This window comes from Harmonia axyridis, chromosome 5, assembly GCF_914767665.1.
Source record: "Harmonia axyridis chromosome 5, icHarAxyr1.1, whole genome shotgun sequence".
NCBI lineage: Eukaryota > Metazoa > Arthropoda > Insecta > Coleoptera > Coccinellidae > Harmonia > Harmonia axyridis.
In genome coordinates, this window is record NC_059505.1 from 17,191,410 (window position 1) to 17,210,783 (window position 19,374).

At 34.4% G+C, this 19,374-nt stretch overlaps 2 protein-coding genes across 2 annotated transcripts in view; one reads left to right on the forward strand and one right to left on the reverse strand.

The window, feature by feature from the left end:
* Positions 1 to 9,348: 9,348 nt before the first annotated feature.
* Positions 9,349 to 9,933, reverse strand: LOC123680832 (MFS-type transporter clz9-like). The gene has a single exon (XM_045618949.1). It carries the CDS (start codon positions 9,931 to 9,933, stop codon positions 9,349 to 9,351), a length of 585 nt encoding a protein of 194 aa, XP_045474905.1.
* A 1,874-nt stretch (positions 9,934 to 11,807) lies between these two features.
* Positions 11,808 to 19,374, forward strand: part of LOC123680833 — an 87,894-nt gene continuing 80,327 nt past the window's right edge. Inside the window, exons 1-3 of the mRNA XM_045618950.1 lie at positions 11,808 to 11,812; positions 16,834 to 17,026; positions 18,372 to 18,453. Coding sequence (XP_045474906.1) covers positions 11,808 to 11,812; positions 16,834 to 17,026; positions 18,372 to 18,453 — 280 coding nt within the window. The remainder of the gene's footprint in view (positions 11,813 to 16,833; positions 17,027 to 18,371; positions 18,454 to 19,374) is intronic.

Here is a 19,374-nt window from a genome sequence, read left to right on the forward strand (position 1 = left end):
GATTTCTATGGAAAAATTTCTGATAATCAAAATAATACAATTTCTATATTGTAACGCATTGATGATGTGCAGAAACTGCCCGAATTATTTAAAAGTAAGATTTTATGCCGGCGATAAAGTCTGGAAAAGAAATGTAACTTTGTCTTCAGCGGCTAATAATTACTCTGCGAAATTGGTTCCTGAATATTTGCCTTGCATTATTACTAGGGTTGTTTCAGATTTGGTATACGAGGACGTGGATGGTAACGATTTGGGTCGTTGGGACATTAAAGATCTTAAATCATCTTATGATGATGATTCGGATTCAGCTGAGGAGGAGTATTTCAGCGCTGATTCGGATGACTCATAAATATTTTCTCTATTTTTCTCTATTGCAGTTATTATGCGTGGATACATAATCAATTACTGTTGGATGGTGCAATGTTATGAAAGAATCTATCTTTGGTAGCTCCTTTATGGAAAATTTGTGCTTTCATGATATGAACTATTCAGCAGGGATGTGTTGTGTTGATTCTGAATTACTTCGGTATTTATGATATTTGGGAATCAATGCATTTTTCATACCATTTTGATTTATGTTACATGCCTTATTTATCTCACCTATCTGTATCGCTCAAAGTTTTCCTTGCATCGTATATTTTCATGTACTATGAATATTGAGTCTGATTTCAATTTGTTGCTTCCTAAGTCAATTCCTTTGCTCTATAGCGAATTAAAAAATAAAAAAAAAATATTGTAAACTTCTAAAGTTTCCAAATTTTTTTTCGCCCAGTTGGGGTGGTGTGTAACGGTTCAACGGTATCTCATCTTGCCCAGCTCATGTTTAAGAAACGCCACTGACCCCGATGTAATTTATCGAACACTATCGATTATCATATTTGATACAGAGAGTGCTCGGATATTGCCGTTCAATATGGGAATTTTTCAGTTTTCAGCTGAAAGAGGATTACTATTGATTTGACGACTGATTGAAAACAGGTGGAGAGTGAGTGTGATATTTTTTGGTGGCTTTACGTTTGGTTGAGTACCTTAATATTAGATATTGAATATGGCCTAATTATTTCTTTGAATATCATTAATTCTATCTTAAAATTTGATTTCTGATAGTTTTATTTGATATTCCATTGTTTTTTTTTTACTCTTGATACACAGTTGTGTGTAAGGATTTATTTTTTCCTTCTTTCTTTTGAGAGCCGCCAGTAAGTACATATTCCCTTTCTTGCTGTAATTAACTCTAAATTTCATTCAAATTAAATAAATTTCCTCCTAATAATAACTCTCGGATCATATGTACCTTTTTTTTTCTTTGTATTTCATTGTTTCTTATAACATAAGTTTTTTTTCACTTTCCGGAAAGTATTCAATAAGTAACTCATTTTTATATGATAGTTTATAATTTCTGTCAATTCCAAATTTTATACAATACTTTCGATACTATTTTTCTAAATTCTACCAGAAAATTTTTATCTCCGACAATTGTACAAAACTAATTTCCTGAATTTTTCTCTCCACGCATGCTTGGGCATCAATTTTGATACGAAGAAGATTCCACAATTTCCGTTCAAGTTCCTAACCAAGCTGCACTGAATCTGCATCCTGATCAAAGTTACATAGAAACCTTCATCTTATATTTGGACGAAATACTGCAAGTGCCGTTGAGGTGGGGAGTTTCACTTCAGGCTAGCATCCACCAAATTGGAACCCGAGATTTGAATTTCTTTTCACCACTTCGATCCATGAGCAATTTTCTGATATCAAGCAACTATCAAAATTGAGAAACAGGATCTACCAAATGAGATATCAAAATTCATCTTTCGATAACCTACTTAGTCCAAATTCTGTCTGGAAACCTAATATCCGAATTGTAAGATCAGTGAAATTTTCATCATTTGTAAATGTTCTGAGTTTTTTCTCAGCCTTCAGCAATTTGTTTTTTTAAATAGTTTTAATATATTTGTAAAATTTAATTTGTTTTATTTCTTACCACTGAGCAAAATCTCTCTTATCTATCTCCCGTTTCTCTTACTTAATTTCATTTTTTATTTATCATCCCTAATAATATTTTTTTTTTGAGGAATTTCATTTTTATGAAATTTGGTTTACTTTAGTAAGCCTGGCGCCCAATAATTAATTAGTCAAGTTAACAAATTCATTTGGTGCCCACACCCTCACCGTATCAACTGAGCAGCCGAGAGGCATACGTGTGATTTCACTTTACACAATTGGCGCCCATCGCGGGGCCCTCAAGGGGTGCGTTGGCTTGACATAATTTATTTTCTTTTCTAAATCTTGCTGAGTGGAATTTTTTTGTTATACATTTGATCCGACAGAATTTGGTACATTGTTATTCAGTATTAATATTTTTTCGTATTCACATTTCTATACCATATTGAACGACCATCTTTCTCTTCAAATTAACTTTTCTTATTTTATATTTTCGCTTTTTTACACTAATTTTCGTTACTGATTTCTATAAGTTAATGAAGTATGAATACCAATCATTTGAAGGCCTATGAATTGGTGTATGAAATTAAAATTCGCGGCGTTGAACCAACTGCCGATGTTGAAAGCAAGAGGAGAGTTTTGAGAGGGCTTCTGAGCCAAGAAAAGGCAAATTGTAGTTTTTATATCGTAACAAATCCCTGTTCTCATGATCAGGATGTAACTGAAATGAAAGAAACTATCAAAGATCTTAAAGATATTATTTCTGAATTCGGTGGAACTAAGGATGATTCTATCTTTCATAGAATATCGAGTCGTTTAGCTCATTTGTCGAATCGTTTGGCCATGCTTGTTGCTGATGAGGATGCCGAAATATTGGCAAAGAAGGAAATTCAGTATACGGTGTTAGAGTTAGAGGCAGATCTCGATTTAAAAATTTCTCCAGCTAGAACTTCTACTCCAACTGAGAAGAATGCTCCTGTCAAGTATGCTAGTCCTTCGAATATTAGGTTCGTTCCTCCCTATAAATGGAATATTTATTTCACAGGTTCTGTTAAGGATGAGTCAGTTACTTCATTCTTGGAAAAGGTGGAACTATTGAGGCAAGCTCGAGGTGTGTTCGAACAGGAGTTATTTCAGTCTGCTTGCGATCTGTTCAGAGGTTCTGCGTGGACGATGTTTGTGAATAATAGATGCAAGTTTCAAAATTGGGGTGAATTGGTCAAGGAGTTGAAAAAAGATTTCCTTCCATACTTTTATGAAGAAGATTTGGAGCAAGAAATCAATTCCAGAACTCAAGGTTGTAATGAGCGAGTTTCTTTGTATATTTCTTCAATGTAGGGTCTTTTTAACAGGTTAACTGTCAAGCCAGATGAGGAGATCAGGGTTAGGAAAATTCGCCGGAATTTGCTGCCTTTTTATATTTCAGGTTTAGCGTTGTATAGTCTCAAGACTGTGAGTGAGTTGTCTGAACTTTGCAAGAAGTTGGAAGAGTCTCGAATATGGGCTGATCGCTACAGAGCCCCTTCGAATCATGATGCTGGCCTATTGGGACCAGATCTCAGCAGACCCTTGCCTGAATCAAACTTTCCATCCCCAAGTCACCGACCAAATTTCCGAAAAAATAAGATTTCCACTAATATATCTATAGTATCTAATTCTCGATGTTGGTACTGTGGTTTAACTGGTCAAAATTATCCTCAATGTCGAAAACCTAGAACTGTTTTTTGTTATGGTTGTGGTCTAAAAAATACCGTTAAATCTAGGTGTAATAATTGCAAATTGCAATTCAAAAAACGTGAATCGGGATGGCGAAAAACTGAACGTTGTCACCAGTCCAGAATCCAAAAGTTCAGTAAATCGGCCATCAGCCAGTCACACTTCAACCCAATCGAAGGGGAGAAGAAACACTCAGAACCAGTAGAACTTTCATCATCTCTCACATCCTCTGTAAATATGAATCTTCTTTTCGTCATGAAACCTAACGATAACCGTCCTTATCTCAATGTCGAAGTCTTTGATCAGAAAATGCTCGCTGTCACCGATACTAGCAGCACATCTTTCATTTTAGGTTCCGCAGGATTTGCTCTTCTTCAAAGATATAATATTCCGATAGAGTATGAGTCCCCAATTAATGTTACAACTGCTGATGGTAAACCTCAAGATTTCCTAGGGTATATTTTGGTTCCTATTTCACTTGAAGGTGTCGTGAGGAAGTTAAAAATTTCAATAATTCCATCTGTTACTCATAATCTCATTTTAGGATGGATTTCTTCAAATTGTTCGGTATTGAAGTTGAGTTTTCTGATTTTTCCTATTCTCTCGATTCCTCCGTGTGTACAATCAATGCCATTCAACCATTTTCTAAATTATTAACACTCTCTCAGAAAAATGATCTTCAGAATATAATATAATGTTTCGAATATATCGCTCCTAAAGATAGGATAGGTCGTACTCCCTCAATAACTCATCATATCGACACCGGAAATGCTAAACCTATTGTCCAACGACAATATCCCTTATCTCCTGCTATGCAGACTCATTTAAATAAAGAAATCGACGAAATGTTAAAACTTAAAGTAATTCAACCTTCTCAATCTCCTTGGTGTAGCCCTTTATGGTTAGTTCCAAAACGTTCGGGGGAATATCGTGTATGTTTTGACGGTAGAAAGTTAAATGAAGTATCGGTGGATGATACGTATCCTATGCCTCTAATAGATGGTATACTTAATAAACTAAGGGATTCTAAATATCTCTCATCAATTGACTTAACATAAGCTTTTTTCCAAATACCGTTAGATAAATCTTCCTGAGCGAAAACCGCTTTTGCAGTGCATGAACGTGGTTTGTTTGAATTTGTTGTTTGTCCGTTTGGATTAAAGAATAGTCCAAAAGCAATGGCTCGTTTAATGGATAAGGTAATAGGACCTGATCTAGCGCCGTATTGTTTCGTTTATCTCGACGATATAATTACTCCTACATTTGAACTCCACATCAAAGTTTTGGAGGAAGTATATCAGCGACTTAAGAATGCTAATCTTACTGTAAACTTAGATAAATGTGAATGTTGTCGTCCATCTCTTGTCTATCTCGGTTTTGTAGTTGATGAACATGGTTTACGAACTGATCCAGAAAAGGTTTCCGCGATAGTAAATTATCCAACTCCTAAAAATACAACTGAAATTAAACGTTTAATAGGTCTTGTCAGTTGGTATCGTCGTTTCATTAGGGATTTTTCATCTATTTGTTCCCCAATTTCAGATCTCTTACATGGTAGGAAGAAAGGACAACCGATAGTCTGGACTCCGGAAGCCGAAGTAGCTTTCACCGAAATAAAGTCTCGCCTAGTTTCTGCACCAGTATTAGCCAGCCCTGATTTTTCAAAACCTTTTGTCATTCAGTGTGATGCTTCTGATATCGGCGTAGGACAGGTGCAATTTTATACCAAGAATGTGATGGCGCAGAACATCCAGTAGCTTACGCAAGTAATACACTTACAGCTTGTCAACGTTAATATACCGTCACAGAAAAAGAACTCCTAGCGGTCATTTTTGGTATCGAAAAATTTCGAAGTTATGTAGAAGGTACGAAATTCACGATAGAAACGGATCATGCTTCTCTTATCTTCATAACCTTTCAAAACCATCAGGACGTTTGACTAGATAGCAGTTAAACTTTCTCAATTTGATTTCACTATTAAACATAGAAAAGGTTCTCTAAACCTAATACTTTATAAGCATATTGTATCACGAAATACTATTGTCAGTTATTTGACCGATTGGAAAATTGTTGTGCCTTCAGCCAATCGACATGAGATTCTTCAATTTTATCACGATAAAGAAACTTCAGGTCATTTAGGGATATCTAAAACGCTAGCTCTAATATCTGAATTATATTACTGGCCAAAAATTAGTAAAGATGTGTATAAATATGTAAGAAAATGTCCTGTTTGTGCGGTTCTTACAAGAACATTAATTTCCCATTTCAATGTATCTCTGCTGATTTGTTAGGTCCATATCCAAGATCTAAAAATGGTAATCAGTATGTCTTGGTATATGTCGATTGGTTCACCAAATTCGTGTTAGTACACCCCATGTCAAAAGCTACCTCTAAGAGTATTCTCAAGTGCATAGAAAATAATGTATTTCTTATTTACGGTGTACCGCAGATATTTATTGTCAATAATGGAAGCCAATTTGTCAGTAACGAATTCAAGAAGTTGATGAAAACTTATCGTGTTCAGAAAATGTGAAATAATGCTAAATATCATCCCCAAGTAAATTTCACGGAAAGAGTCAACAAAGTTATTATAACCTCAATTCGGTGTTATATTCATGAAAATCATAAAACTTGGGATTCTTCTATATTTAAAGTGGCTCAGGCCATCAGGTTGGCCAAACATGATGTCACGGGTTATTCTCTGGCTTTCCTTAATTTCGCTAGAAATATTCCCGTTACTGGAGATTTCTATGGAAAAATTTCTGATAATCAAAATAATACAATTTCTATATTGTAACGCATTGATGATGTGCAGAAACTGCCCGAATTATTTAAAAGTAAGATTTTATGCCGGCGATAAAGTCTGGAAAAGAAATGTAACTTTGTCTTCAGCGGCTAATAATTACTCTGCGAAATTGGTTCCTGAATATTTGCCTTGCATTATTACTAGGGTTGTTTCAGATTTGGTATACGAGGACGTGGATGGTAACGATTTGGGTCGTTGGGACATTAAAGATCTTAAATCATCTTATGATGATGATTCGGATTCAGCTGAGGAGGAGTATTTCAGCGCTGATTCGGATGACTCATAAATATTTTCTCTATTTTTCTCTATTGCAGTTATTATGCGTGGATACATAATCAATTACTGTTGGATGGTGCAATGTTATGAAAGAATCTATCTTTGGTAGCTCCTTTATGGAAAATTTGTGCTTTCATGATATGAACTATTCAGCAGAAATGTGTTGTGTTGATTCTGAATTACTTCGGTATTTATGATATTTGGGAATCAATGCATTTTTCATACCATTTTGATTTATGTTACATGCCTTATTTATCTCACCTATCTGTATCGCTCAAAGTTTTCCTTGCATCGTATATTTTCATGTACTATGAATATTGAGTCTGATTTCAATTTGTTGCTTCCTAAGTCAATTCCTTTGCTCTATAGCGAATTAAAAAATAAAAAAAAAATATTGTAAACTTCTAAAGTTTCCAAATTTTTTTTCGCCCAGTTGGGGTGGTGTGTAACGGTTCAACGGTATCTCATCTTGCCCAGCTCATGTTTAAGAAACGCCACTGACCCCGATGTAATTTATCGAACACTATCGATTATCATATTTGATACAGAGAGTGCTCGGATATTGCCGTTCAATATGGGAATTTTTCAGTTTTCAGCTGAAAGAGCATTACTATTGATTTGACGACTGATTGAAAACAGGTGGAGAGTGAGTGTGATATTTTTTGGTGGCTTTACGTTTGGTTGAGTACCTTAATATTAGATATTGAATATGGCCTAATTATTTCTTTGAATATCATTAATTCTATCTTAGAATTTGATTTCTGATAGTTTTATTTGATATTCCATTGTTTTTTTTTTACTCTTGATACACAGTTGTGTGTAAGGATTTATTTTTTCCTTCTTTCTTTTGAGAGCCGCCAGTAAGTACATATTCCCTTTCTTGCTGAAATTAACCCTAAATTTCATTCAAATTAAATGAATTTCCTTCTTATAATAACTCTCGAATCATATGTACCATTTTTTTCTTTGTATTTCATTGTTTCTTAAACATAAGTTTTTTTTCACTTTCCGGAAAGTATTCAATAAGTAACTCATTTTTATATGATAGTTTATAATTTCTGTCAATTCCAAATTTTATACAATACTTTCGATACTATTTTTCTAAATTCTACCAGAAAATTTTTATCTCCGACAATTGTACAAAACTAATTTCCTGAATTTTTCTCTCCGCGCATGCTTGAGCATCCATTTTGATACGAAGAAGATTTCACAATTTCCGTACAAGTTCCTAACCAGGCTGCACTGAATCTGCATCCTGATCAAGGTTACACAGAAACCTTCATCTAATATTTGGACGAAATACTGCAAGTGCCGTTGAAGTGGGGAGTTTCACTTCAGGCGAGCATCCACCAAATTGGAACCCGAGATTTGAATTTCTTTTCACCACTTCGATCCAAGAGCAATATTCTGATATCAAGCAACTATCAAAATTGAGAAACAGGATCTACCAAGTGAGATATCAAAATTCATCTTTCGATAACCTACTTATTCCAAATTCTGTCTGGAGACCTAATATCCGAATTGTAAGATCAGTGAAATTTTCATCATTTGTAAATGTTCTGAGTTTATTTTTTTTGCTCAGCCTTCAGCAATATTTTTTATTAATCATCCCTATTAATATTTTTTTTGAGGAATTTCATTTTTATGAAATTTGGTTTACTTTAGTAAGCCTGGCGCACAACAATTAATTAGTCAAGTTAACAAGTTCATTTGGTGCCCACACCCTCACCGTATCAACTGAGCAGCCGACAGGCATACGTGTGATTTTACATTACAGGATTTTCTCGTCATCCAAAAGTTGATTGAGCTCATCATCATCACCACTATAATCGAAATCCATATCAGAGTCGGACAAATCATTTCTTATTTTTTTCGTGGCAATTAAAGGTAGATTTATATAAGAATCTGATGATGAAATGTTATCTGAAACTACTTTATTCTTCTTTCTCCTCTTTGACTGTTTATTACTTTGCATTTTCTTTGGTTTAGATTCAGGCGCCAATTTTCTCGAAGTGTTTGTTTTCTTCACATTCATCAATTTGGCTTTCTCTAATTCTTCTATTCCTTGTTTCTCAGGAGTACTGGTGTAAGTTCTTGATTTTCCCTTTATCGATTTTCTGGTAGTGTTTCTGGGACAAGCCTTTGGTAAGGGTATCACATCTGATGGTTTGACAACAGAAACAACAGAAAGTATATTAATTTTGGGTTTGGTAGCTTCATGTATTATTATATTCAACACATCTGTTACTATATCTTCTACTTCATGATTTTTGGGTGAGCATTGAATTTCTTCATTGGAATTAGGTGGAACAACAATACTTGTATCGACTATTTTTGTAGAAGACTCCCCATCCTTGTTTTCAAGAGGACGGTCTGTTGCGAATGAGGCACAGAAATCCTCGTCTTTATAAACTAGGGAGTTAATAGGCCATAACCCAGTACTGTTGAAACTACTTATAATGTTACAGGGAGTGAATGTTTGCAAATACGGTTGTGCTGACAACTTGGCAACATCATATTCGTTTACCAGGGTTCGATAGAATGAAATCATTAAAAGAAATCTTGCATTTGGATTTGAATGGACCATACACTCCCTTATCCAGTGGCTACATTTTATGTGTGCAATGTGGCGGGAACGACAATAATACAATTCCTTGTTCTCTTGCATACAAGATGGCATCAATAGAGACGTGCGTTTCGTGATTATCCATCAGCAGCAGAATTTTATTTGAGAGGCCACTGTTCGTATGTTTTTGTATATGCTCTAACAGTTTGAGAAACACTCTGGTCGACATCCATCCTGATTTCTCAGCATAACCAACAGCCCCAGGAACAGCACCGTACAAGAACTGATCCTTCATCCTCACACGAGGAAAGATATAAAGAGGTGGAATTGAAGCCCCGACAGCCGATATTATTCCACATATCGTGACAAGAGATCCTCGTTCAGCGGATACGGATTGTCCTACAGCTTTTGTTCCTGTTTCTTCTATCACTCTCGGTGCTTGAAGGACTGTGGTTATACCCGTTTCATCAGTGTTCCATATACGATCTGGTGAAAAATTACATGTCGCCTGCACTGAGGCATAATTATTGAAAAATTCCTCCTCATTGGCTCTGTTGAAAGCTGAAGATCTAGTTATACTTGTATTTTCAGGTTTGCGATTGGAGAGCCTTGGATAGCGCTTCATGTTGTTGTTGATTTCCCAATTTCTCGGAATTTTCTCATTCAGTTTTGAAGCATATTGGAAAGCCAGTTCACGACAGAATTCATATGTCAAGCCGTAACATATCTTTGAACACTTTTTGATATACAGGGTGGCCATTTGAAAACGAAACAGACGAGATTACAGACGAAATAAAGTTTTTCGATAGAAATGCTCGGACAGGTCGATTTCTGTTTCGAGGGGGACAACTTAAGATGTAGGTTACGGACGCATAGCGCTTCAACCCTTGCTGCTACAACCCCCACCCCCAATTTTTGAATAGGGTAGATGGGGTGAGTGAAACCTCAATTTAAAGGTATTTTTATACTGATTTCAGCACAGTAATTGTTTTTTCATTTTATGCATTAGTTCTCGAAATATTCATGCGTTAGTTAGTTAGGAAGGAAGCCACAGTCATGGTTGTTTTGAAGCTCAAAATGTCGATTTTTCACAAAACACTACAAGTGCCATGAAAACACCACTTCATTTTCAAATACTTAGTTAAGAATATTTCGAGAACTAATGCATAAAATGAAAAAACAATTACTGTGCTGAAATCAATATAAAAATACCTTTCAAATGAGGTATCACTCACCTCATCTTCCCTATTCAAAATTTGGGGGTGAGGGTTGTAGTAGCAAGGCTTGAAGCGCTATGCGTCCGTAACCTACATCTTAAGTTGTCCCCCTTGAAACAGAAATCGACCTGTCCGAGCATTTCTATCGAAAAACTTTATGTCGTCTGTAATCTCGCCTGTTTCGTTTTCAAATGGCCACCCTGTATATCTCCAGCTCGATTTCTTCATTTCGTGAGAACACTTGCCGTGTTGCATATTTTGATGAAGCAAATTCTTCCTCTGATTCACCACCTTCATTTCCAGAGTCTAAGTATATATAAAACCGCTTGCACATATACGTCAAACTTTAAACGTAAAATCACAGCCCAAACGGGACCATCTAGAGCAAAAATGACAAGAATAAGACCCCCCTCAAAATCGTCTGGAGATCCCGGGAAAAATCCCAAACCTTCGATTCTCCTCGCGGTTTTCGAGTATACGGGGTGTTTTGGATCATTTTGACATTTCAAGTCCCATATTTCTGTGGTATCTGTGGACAATTTGACTGTCAGTGTCATGTTAATAATAAATATTCCATTTCGATATATGAAAGTTCTTGAAAAAGTTTGCAGTTTCCAAAATTGTTATTCAATATTTAAATAAATGCCGACAGATAAAATGCAAAGTCTTCGGCGAATCAAAAATTCGATAGATATTTGTCAAAATTTGGAAATGAATATTGATATCATCGAATGCATTTTCAGTTCAGGTTCGTTTGAAGGGTTTGTATAATTATTGATTCAATTGGATGAATGTTACTTTATTTCAGGAATTTTTCGTTTATATTCCACAAACTATAAAACTACATTCTCTTTCGTGAGAATTTGAATCTATTGCGACAGAAGATGGAACTACAAAAGAGAACAGAAGCTTCATCTGATCATGTATTAAACAGATAGAAAAACTCCTTATAGATAAGTCACAATTGGCTTTATTACTGGAAAAAGAGATGACAGATGACATTCAAAAATTTCCATGTGTTTTTTGAATATCTGAAATATACACTTTTACGACAGGAGAGTGCAAAAATATAAATGACCCATCCGTTTTTGAAGAATTTGAGTGCAGTGCTGTTGAATTTATAATGAATAAGTCAAGTCGTTGTGAAATCTTCCATACGAATAATTTCAACTATATATCATCTATTATATTATTTGCCGCTCAACTGGAACATGAATTAATAAACCTTGGAAATTAGAGACTCAAACTTTTTACCTGATTTCTCATAAAGGTTCCACCAGTTATGAGGTAACATAAGCCATGGGTATTTGAAAGGCAAGTCTATTCATTCTGTCTCTTTTTAGTTTGTTTATTAAAGCTATACTAGGATATACATATAAAAAATCAGTTGAAATACTATTCAAAATGTTACGACAGAAATAAAATTTAAAGGATCATTCAGTATATGAAGAATTTCAACATGGCAGTTACTTTTGAAATTGGTATCAATTTTCCAGCAATTCAATATAGGTATAAAAATACTTTAAAAAGTAACTATTCATCAAAACTTTCCATTTCATGAATGAATGATTAAACTTGTATAAACATGTAGATACCTATTTCACTAATTTTCAATCGTTATAGGAATAGTTGCTCTATGGCCAGTTTGAAAATGCTATCCTACTGATTTATTCATTGCTTTTGATTTTGGTAAAAATTACATTATTAATTGATTCAGATCCAAAGTTATCATTTGAAAAAAATCAAGTCAGTGTAGTTATTCGAACCCACTAATATGGGTCAATAGTATTGGCCGATACAATTTTAGTACCGATTTCAAATACTCAGTTCCTTTTGACTGATGTAAAAATTGAACAATGATCTTTGTATCTTGAAATGAGTTTTGCACTTTTCCAGTGTTCAACAATGAGATAATTATTAAATTGACTCAAGAAATTAACAGAGTATGCTATATCAGGACTAGTTAATACTGCTAAAGATGTTAATAAATCTATTAATTTCTTATATGGTTCATCATTACAACTCTCTTTTGTTGAATCAAATTTCAATTGAGTTTTCAAAGGAGTAATATTCAGCCCTAAACATTTTTTAGCTTTCCATAAATTCTTTATGATAAAATTATCATTTGAATTTTCTATCAGATATTATATTCATTCAGAATTAACATTAGTTAAAACGAAAAAGTCATCCACGTACAATGCAACAACAGTTAGCAAGTAGATACAATGCTCAATTGTTGATCTTTTTTAACTAATATCTATCAAAATTTTATTTACTATATATATTGCCCTGTTCAATTTACTTCTGAGTAAAACCCAGAGCTACAAGCTTACTCTATAACGTAGCGAACCATCATTCAGCTGTCCTCCACTAAATCAGAATTATCTAGTGAAATTTCTATATCATCCCTTATCTATGATAACTACATCTCGACTGGTATTAATGAAATTGTTACCTGTATCCCTTTGATCATTCACCAGAACCCATAAAAATCATTTTTGTCCCTATACCTTCAAGAAATATGCAACAGAAGAGTATGCAAAATTCATCGATACAATTTTCAGATTCTAAAAACGCCTTAGTTCTTCAGGAATGTCCAATTGGTCTTTCGATATTATAAATTATTGAAAATAACCTACTATTAACCAAATTTTTAGATTTCAAAAGGTGTCCTTCCTTATATTCTAAATATATACACCCTATATAATTGTTGATTATATATTGTATTTCTTAATAAATTATGAAATAGAAGAATAATTTGTTGCTCAACTGAAAAAAGTATTGATGAACCTTGGAAATGAGGGACTTCTTATAACCTGATTTCTCAAAGATGTTACATCTAAATAATATGATATTATTATGATTGCTTGTAAGGCAACATAAGCCATGGGTTTTTGAAAGGTAGATCTATTCATTCTGCCTCTTTTCAGTTCATTATAGCTATACTGAATATTCCTAAAACAAAATTTCACTGTAGGTCTTTTCATAGATCTTATCGAATGATTATGTAAATTCAATTTGTCAAAACTGAAAATAAACATTGAATGCAGTTTCTTTATTTCAGGTGGTATTTCTATTGACTGATAATAACTCTCACATTTTGATTATGCATTTTTCCCAAATTTTTTAAAGAAGAAAGAAATTGCCATTTCTAGAGAAATGAGAATTTCAGATTTCAAAATGTCTAATTACTACTTCAAATATATATACACCCTATATAATTGTTGATCAAATATTGTGTATTTCTTTACAAATTAGTTAATAATTTGAAGTTTTAATCTCAATTTTTAGATTTGAATTGGTCCAACATCTCTAGATACTTCTAATTGATATTAAACAAATAAAGATCCTGTATAATTATCCATCCAAACGAAAATAATCCATCTTCTGAAAAGAAAAACAATGTTTACTATATAGAATTAATTTTAATAATGATTCAAAAGTGATGAAATTTTGCAGACTTACTTATTTTGGGTCTTAGATTATGAATCCAACATCTCTAGATACTTCTAATCTATACTATATTAAACTCGTTGATATTAAACAAATAAAGATCCTGTATAATTATCCATCCAAACGAAAATAATCCATCTTCTGAAAAGAAAAACAGTGTTTACTATATAGAATTAATTTTAATAATGATTCAAAAGTGATGAAATTTTGCAGACTTACTTATTTTGGGTCTTAGATTATGAATCCGCTGTCATAAATTCCTTAATCCAGCTAGTTTTTTTTTTTAATTGTGAATTTTTTTCTTTAATTGTGAAATTGGCCTAATGAAGGTGAGGTTATCCACATTAATAGCTAGTTTTCTTGTATTTTATTAACTGATTCTCGTTAGAAATGATTAATTGATCACATTTCAAGCTTTACCTGAACTAAAAATGCCTTTTTTTCGTCAAAATCGATGGTTTTATTGATTGTTTATATATGGCGGCGGCCATCATGTTTAATACGTATTACGTATCGTCTGTCAGATGCGAAATCATCTGCAACGTTGCCTGTATGCCAGATCTTCTTGATGGGATCGGTTTTTTACTTGGTGGAAATTCATATTAATAGATTGTTTGAGATTATGACGTATTATAAAACTGTATGGAAACTCATAATTTTCGCACAGCTATTCGAGCAGAAAATTCGGCAAATTTATTTTCGAAATTAATAAATGGTAGTTCATATGGTGTTATTCTGGTTTTTTCGATATTGGCATCGGGTTCAGTTTAGTCCTCCTGAACATATACAGGGACATTGATGTTGACGAGGACGCTGTGATTACAAGGTTTTCAAAGGGTTCACAGACCAAATTAGATTTTGTGTTATACTTGCCAATTGTCTTCTTTTTTTTTCATATGAAACAATAGATTTACTATTTTTTTTTAATTTCTATCTGAAAGGCTCAAACCGTTATAAGTAAATAAATATATTATAATATAACAAATACATAAGCGTACAAATTTTTTTACCGAAATTTGAGGCTTTATTGTAAAACACTGGTTATACATTTATGATTCGAAATATTGCCCATCGCTGGTCACTATACTTTCTCACATCTTTCGGGCAGCGTACGAATTGAAAAAACTGGTCATCTTTTGAAGCGATCCACGAATCGATTCAAGTTTTTAATTCTTCATAAGATAGGAAGTGCTGGTCAGCCAGGCTGTGTGCTATTGATCGAAACAAGTGATAGTCCGAGGGAGCAACGTCTGGAGAATACGTCGGGTGGGGTAGGAATTCCCATTTCAACTTTTTCAAGTATATCTTGACTTTCGCAACATGGAGTCGAGCATTGTCATGCAGTAAAATCCATTCATCTACTCTCTCGTCGTATTGCGGCGGTTTGTCTCTCAATGCTCGACACAAACGCATTGATAGCGTTCGATAACGATCGCCTGTGATCGTTTCAGTCGGTTTTAACAACTCATAATACACTACGCCGAGCTGGTCCCACCAAATACTGAGCATGACCTTAGAACCGAGAATATTCGGTTTAGCCGTCGACGTGGAAGCATGGCCGGGATATCCACATGATTTTATGTGCTTGGGATTATCGTAATGAACCCGTTTTTCATCTCCAGTCCCAATCGGATGCAGAAATTCCTTCCGTCTTTGCCTCGAAAGCAGCTGTTCACAAACAAACAAACTCCGTTCAAACACCTCTCGGCTTCAACTCGTACGGCACCCACTTTTTTTGTTTCTGAATCATTCCTATGACTTTCAGGCGTTTTGAAATGGCTTGTAGTCCTAATGATCCTGTCAATTATTTGAATTTGAGAGCATAATCATGTTTGAACACTACCCTTATTTTTACCGTAGAATTCAACGAAATCACAAAAGAATAGGGTTCTGATTTGAAAATCGAAAGTTATGATCAAATTTTGTTCACAATTTTTGGCACAATATTTGAAACACCCTGTGATGTTATTTTTCAAATTCAAGATATGCACGATATTCCAACATCATTCTAGTTTGTGAAAGTGAATTGAGTATACGCATAGGATATTCACAGTGATAATAATTCACGTGATAGTGACTATGGAAATTCTCTCTTTTTTACGGTTTTTTTTTAATATTTTGAAAACTATGAGAACTAACGCAATAATTTTAGCAGAGAGTAATTGAGAATGGAAATCTTTCTTGTATAACCGGAAGTGCCAGAACTAAAATATTTTACCTGAATAGGGCATCATGAACAATGTCATGTTCTGAATTTTCAGATTTCAAATCGGCCCCGTTCTCCAGAAACGTCTAATAGGCCTTCGAACTTGAAACACCCTGTATAAATATTCATATAAATATCTAAATATAAATATTTTTGAGAGGTTAAGCTCGATATCGGTGTAATCTGGGATTTGGTACCATAGAAAAACTCGAAACCCTTAACGGCGAACCCCCTCAAACCTCAAACTTAAGGCTAGGACCGCCCTTGATTTGTCGTCATGGAAAGTTATTTGCATCAAATATTTTCATGTGAGCAAGGGCGAAATGGTATGTTCTAGGAAAGAAGTCATATAGAATTCTACCCTAGAATCAGCATAGGATACCGAGTGAATCGTCTGAAATCAGCTAACGATACGAGGTTTCCGAAAAAAATCTTTTATTTTCTAGAGGGATACCCAGTGAAGGATCTACCGGCATAGTGACGGGGTCCAAGGGGCGGAGCCCCTTCGGCGAGCAGAGCGAGTCTTCTATATTATTATTGGAACGTTTGTTAGCTTTGACAACTCTGTCAAATAAAGTTGATTTAGGTATATTGAATCTTATTTCAGCAGCTCTTAAAGACATACTCTTGCTGATAACATTCTTCACAGCATATTTCAAGACTTCTCTAGGAATTTCTGGCTGATTAGGACGTTTCTTTTTGTATGTTCCCACCATCCTACAAACAGTAAGAAGTTACTGAAAGATCATGGGGCACATCCGGACAAACACGAAAATGAAGCAAGGGGCAGTTCCGGACAGTCCGAACCTGCCCCACATCTTTTGTCCGAACGTGCTCCATCTGTATAGAGTCGAGTCGTCACAATTTCCTCAAACACTAAACAATCCTTATACTTTTTTGAGGTAAGATTAATAAAAATATGCGTTGTTACTGATAGACTCATCATTTCTTACCTGAAACTCACTCCTTGAGGTGTACGATCTTACTAGTAGATACCTCAACCTTGTATCATTAATCCTTTTTCGGATTTTTTGAACATATATCCACTTTTCACTCAAATTCATGGAACATGAGCCGGAGTCAACGATTCCAAACTGTTTACAGAAGCTTTTGTCAATGATTGGTGAATCTGGTGTAATTGCCAGGCGGTAAATTTGAAATGTCCGGAAGTGCCCCATGTCCGAACCTACCCTCTTCTTCCCTAGGTTTTTTCTCAAAAACCTTTTTCATGAGATTTTTTATGAGAATCTCAATAACTCATGAACCATTGAGCTTATACCCAAGTATTGGGATATTGCTGAAATTGTCATCAACTGAGCTATCTGATAATGTAATAATATACTGGTGGTGCCATTGCAAAGAAGAAAGTAATCTGTTTCCGGTATAAGAGGAAATTGAAGAGGTCTGAAAATATTTCAAGGAGAAAGATCATAATCTAAAAACCTAATATACAAATTTTCAGCACGAAATTTATATTAGTTTACCATGAAGGTCTAATAGGCCATCGCGGTGAATCATCCTGTATATCATTATCGTCCAGCCACAGCTGGACATAACTTCGCCTTACAATAACGAAGAAGTAAAATTCAATTCGGCAACGTAGCTCTTAATTTGACGTAGAAAATTGGATGTCATTCAAGGATCTCAAGATCATGCACCTGTTCTTCCCTTGTTGGTCTTATCTTCAGACAAAAAATTTCCGAATTCATCTTAAACATTTTCGTGCTCTTATAATTTTATGCAATGATCAGTTCATCATCGTTGATAATGTTCTTTGATAGTATATTACACGTCGAGAATAAAGAAAAATCAAATTATAACACCGTAGAATGACATAGTATCATTTTTGATGTGACATCAAAAGCTATTCACTTCGCCAATTTTCTGAAAGAATCGACATCAGACTTCCATACCTACTTACGCATAAATATTATTTTCAACTAGAGGGTTTAAAAAGTGTGCGCCTATGGTTTATGACTGTTTTGCAATAATATCTGGCCAAGTGTTTTTATGGACTAGTTCAAGTGACTTTGGATATACTATACCTTCTAACTGTGAAAAAGTTCATATTGGGACTACAAAAAAAAATTTATTCCAGAGTCTGGGAATGATGTTACGGATAATTTTAAACAACCTTCAAAAATGATGTTGTAAATAATAACGATTCATATTTGAATTTGATTTCAGATGGATGATTCAGTTTACATTGGAAATAATGAAGAAGAAGTCCATCCCATGAAAATATACGAAGTACTGGCGAATTTTCAAAGTGAGTATTCAAACATAAGTCGTAGGAGATTTGAATGAAATAATAATAATAACAAAATATTCAGCATCAATAATTTACTTGCTACGTCAATTGAAAATTCACATTCAGTCCTTTAGAAATTCTTCAATAGTGTATCTTGTATCTAGGAGATTTTCATCAATTCATTTTTTTAATTTCTTTCCATTCAGTTATTTGATGACATTGGAAAGTCTATTGTAAACTTTTGGTCCCCAATAGTCACTGCATACTTCCGTTCATGGTATGGGATGTTTGTTTCGGCTTCGTGTATTGAAAAAATTGAATGTGCTATTGGTTGGAAAGGTGTCTAAGTTTTTGTGGATATATGTGAAACACTCTAAAATATGCCCTGCTGGTATGGTGAGTATGTTAAGTTTCCGAAACACATACCTCCAGCTATCTGTTTTAGCCCTACAAACAATTGTTCTCGCCACTTTCTTCTGAAGGATCAGAATGTCCTTGACCTGAACCGATGCCCCACAGGAGGATTCCATATGTCACCAATGAATGGAAGTTGTCAAAACAGAAGATCACTGAAGCCTTCTGCTTGCCACTGCAAGTTTTCTTTTTAATGAATCGATGAGCGGTTCTCATGAAAGTGCCCGATCTAATGAATCTCCTAACAATTTGATGGTCTTATTTTTGTTGCTCTTTATTTTGAAGTTTTGTGTCTTCGATTCATTTATGGCAATTGTATTGTAATGAATGTGACATTAACACCTTACTACCTTACTATCTTGTAATCAGTAATTATTAATTGTTTGCTATTTCTTCTCTTTCTATTTTGTTGCTTTTCTTTGAATCATTTGTATTTGACTTGTCCTAAACTGTACTGTCTTGATGGATCAATAAAGTTTAGTTATTCATTTATTTTATTTATTTATTTACAGGCCAGTTTATAAC

What these genes read in the sequence shown, in the direction of transcription:
- LOC123680832 (XM_045618949.1), bottom strand. Translation starts at nt 9,933, where the DNA reads ATGAAGCGCTATCCAAGGCTCTCCAATCGCAAACCTGAAAATACAAGT.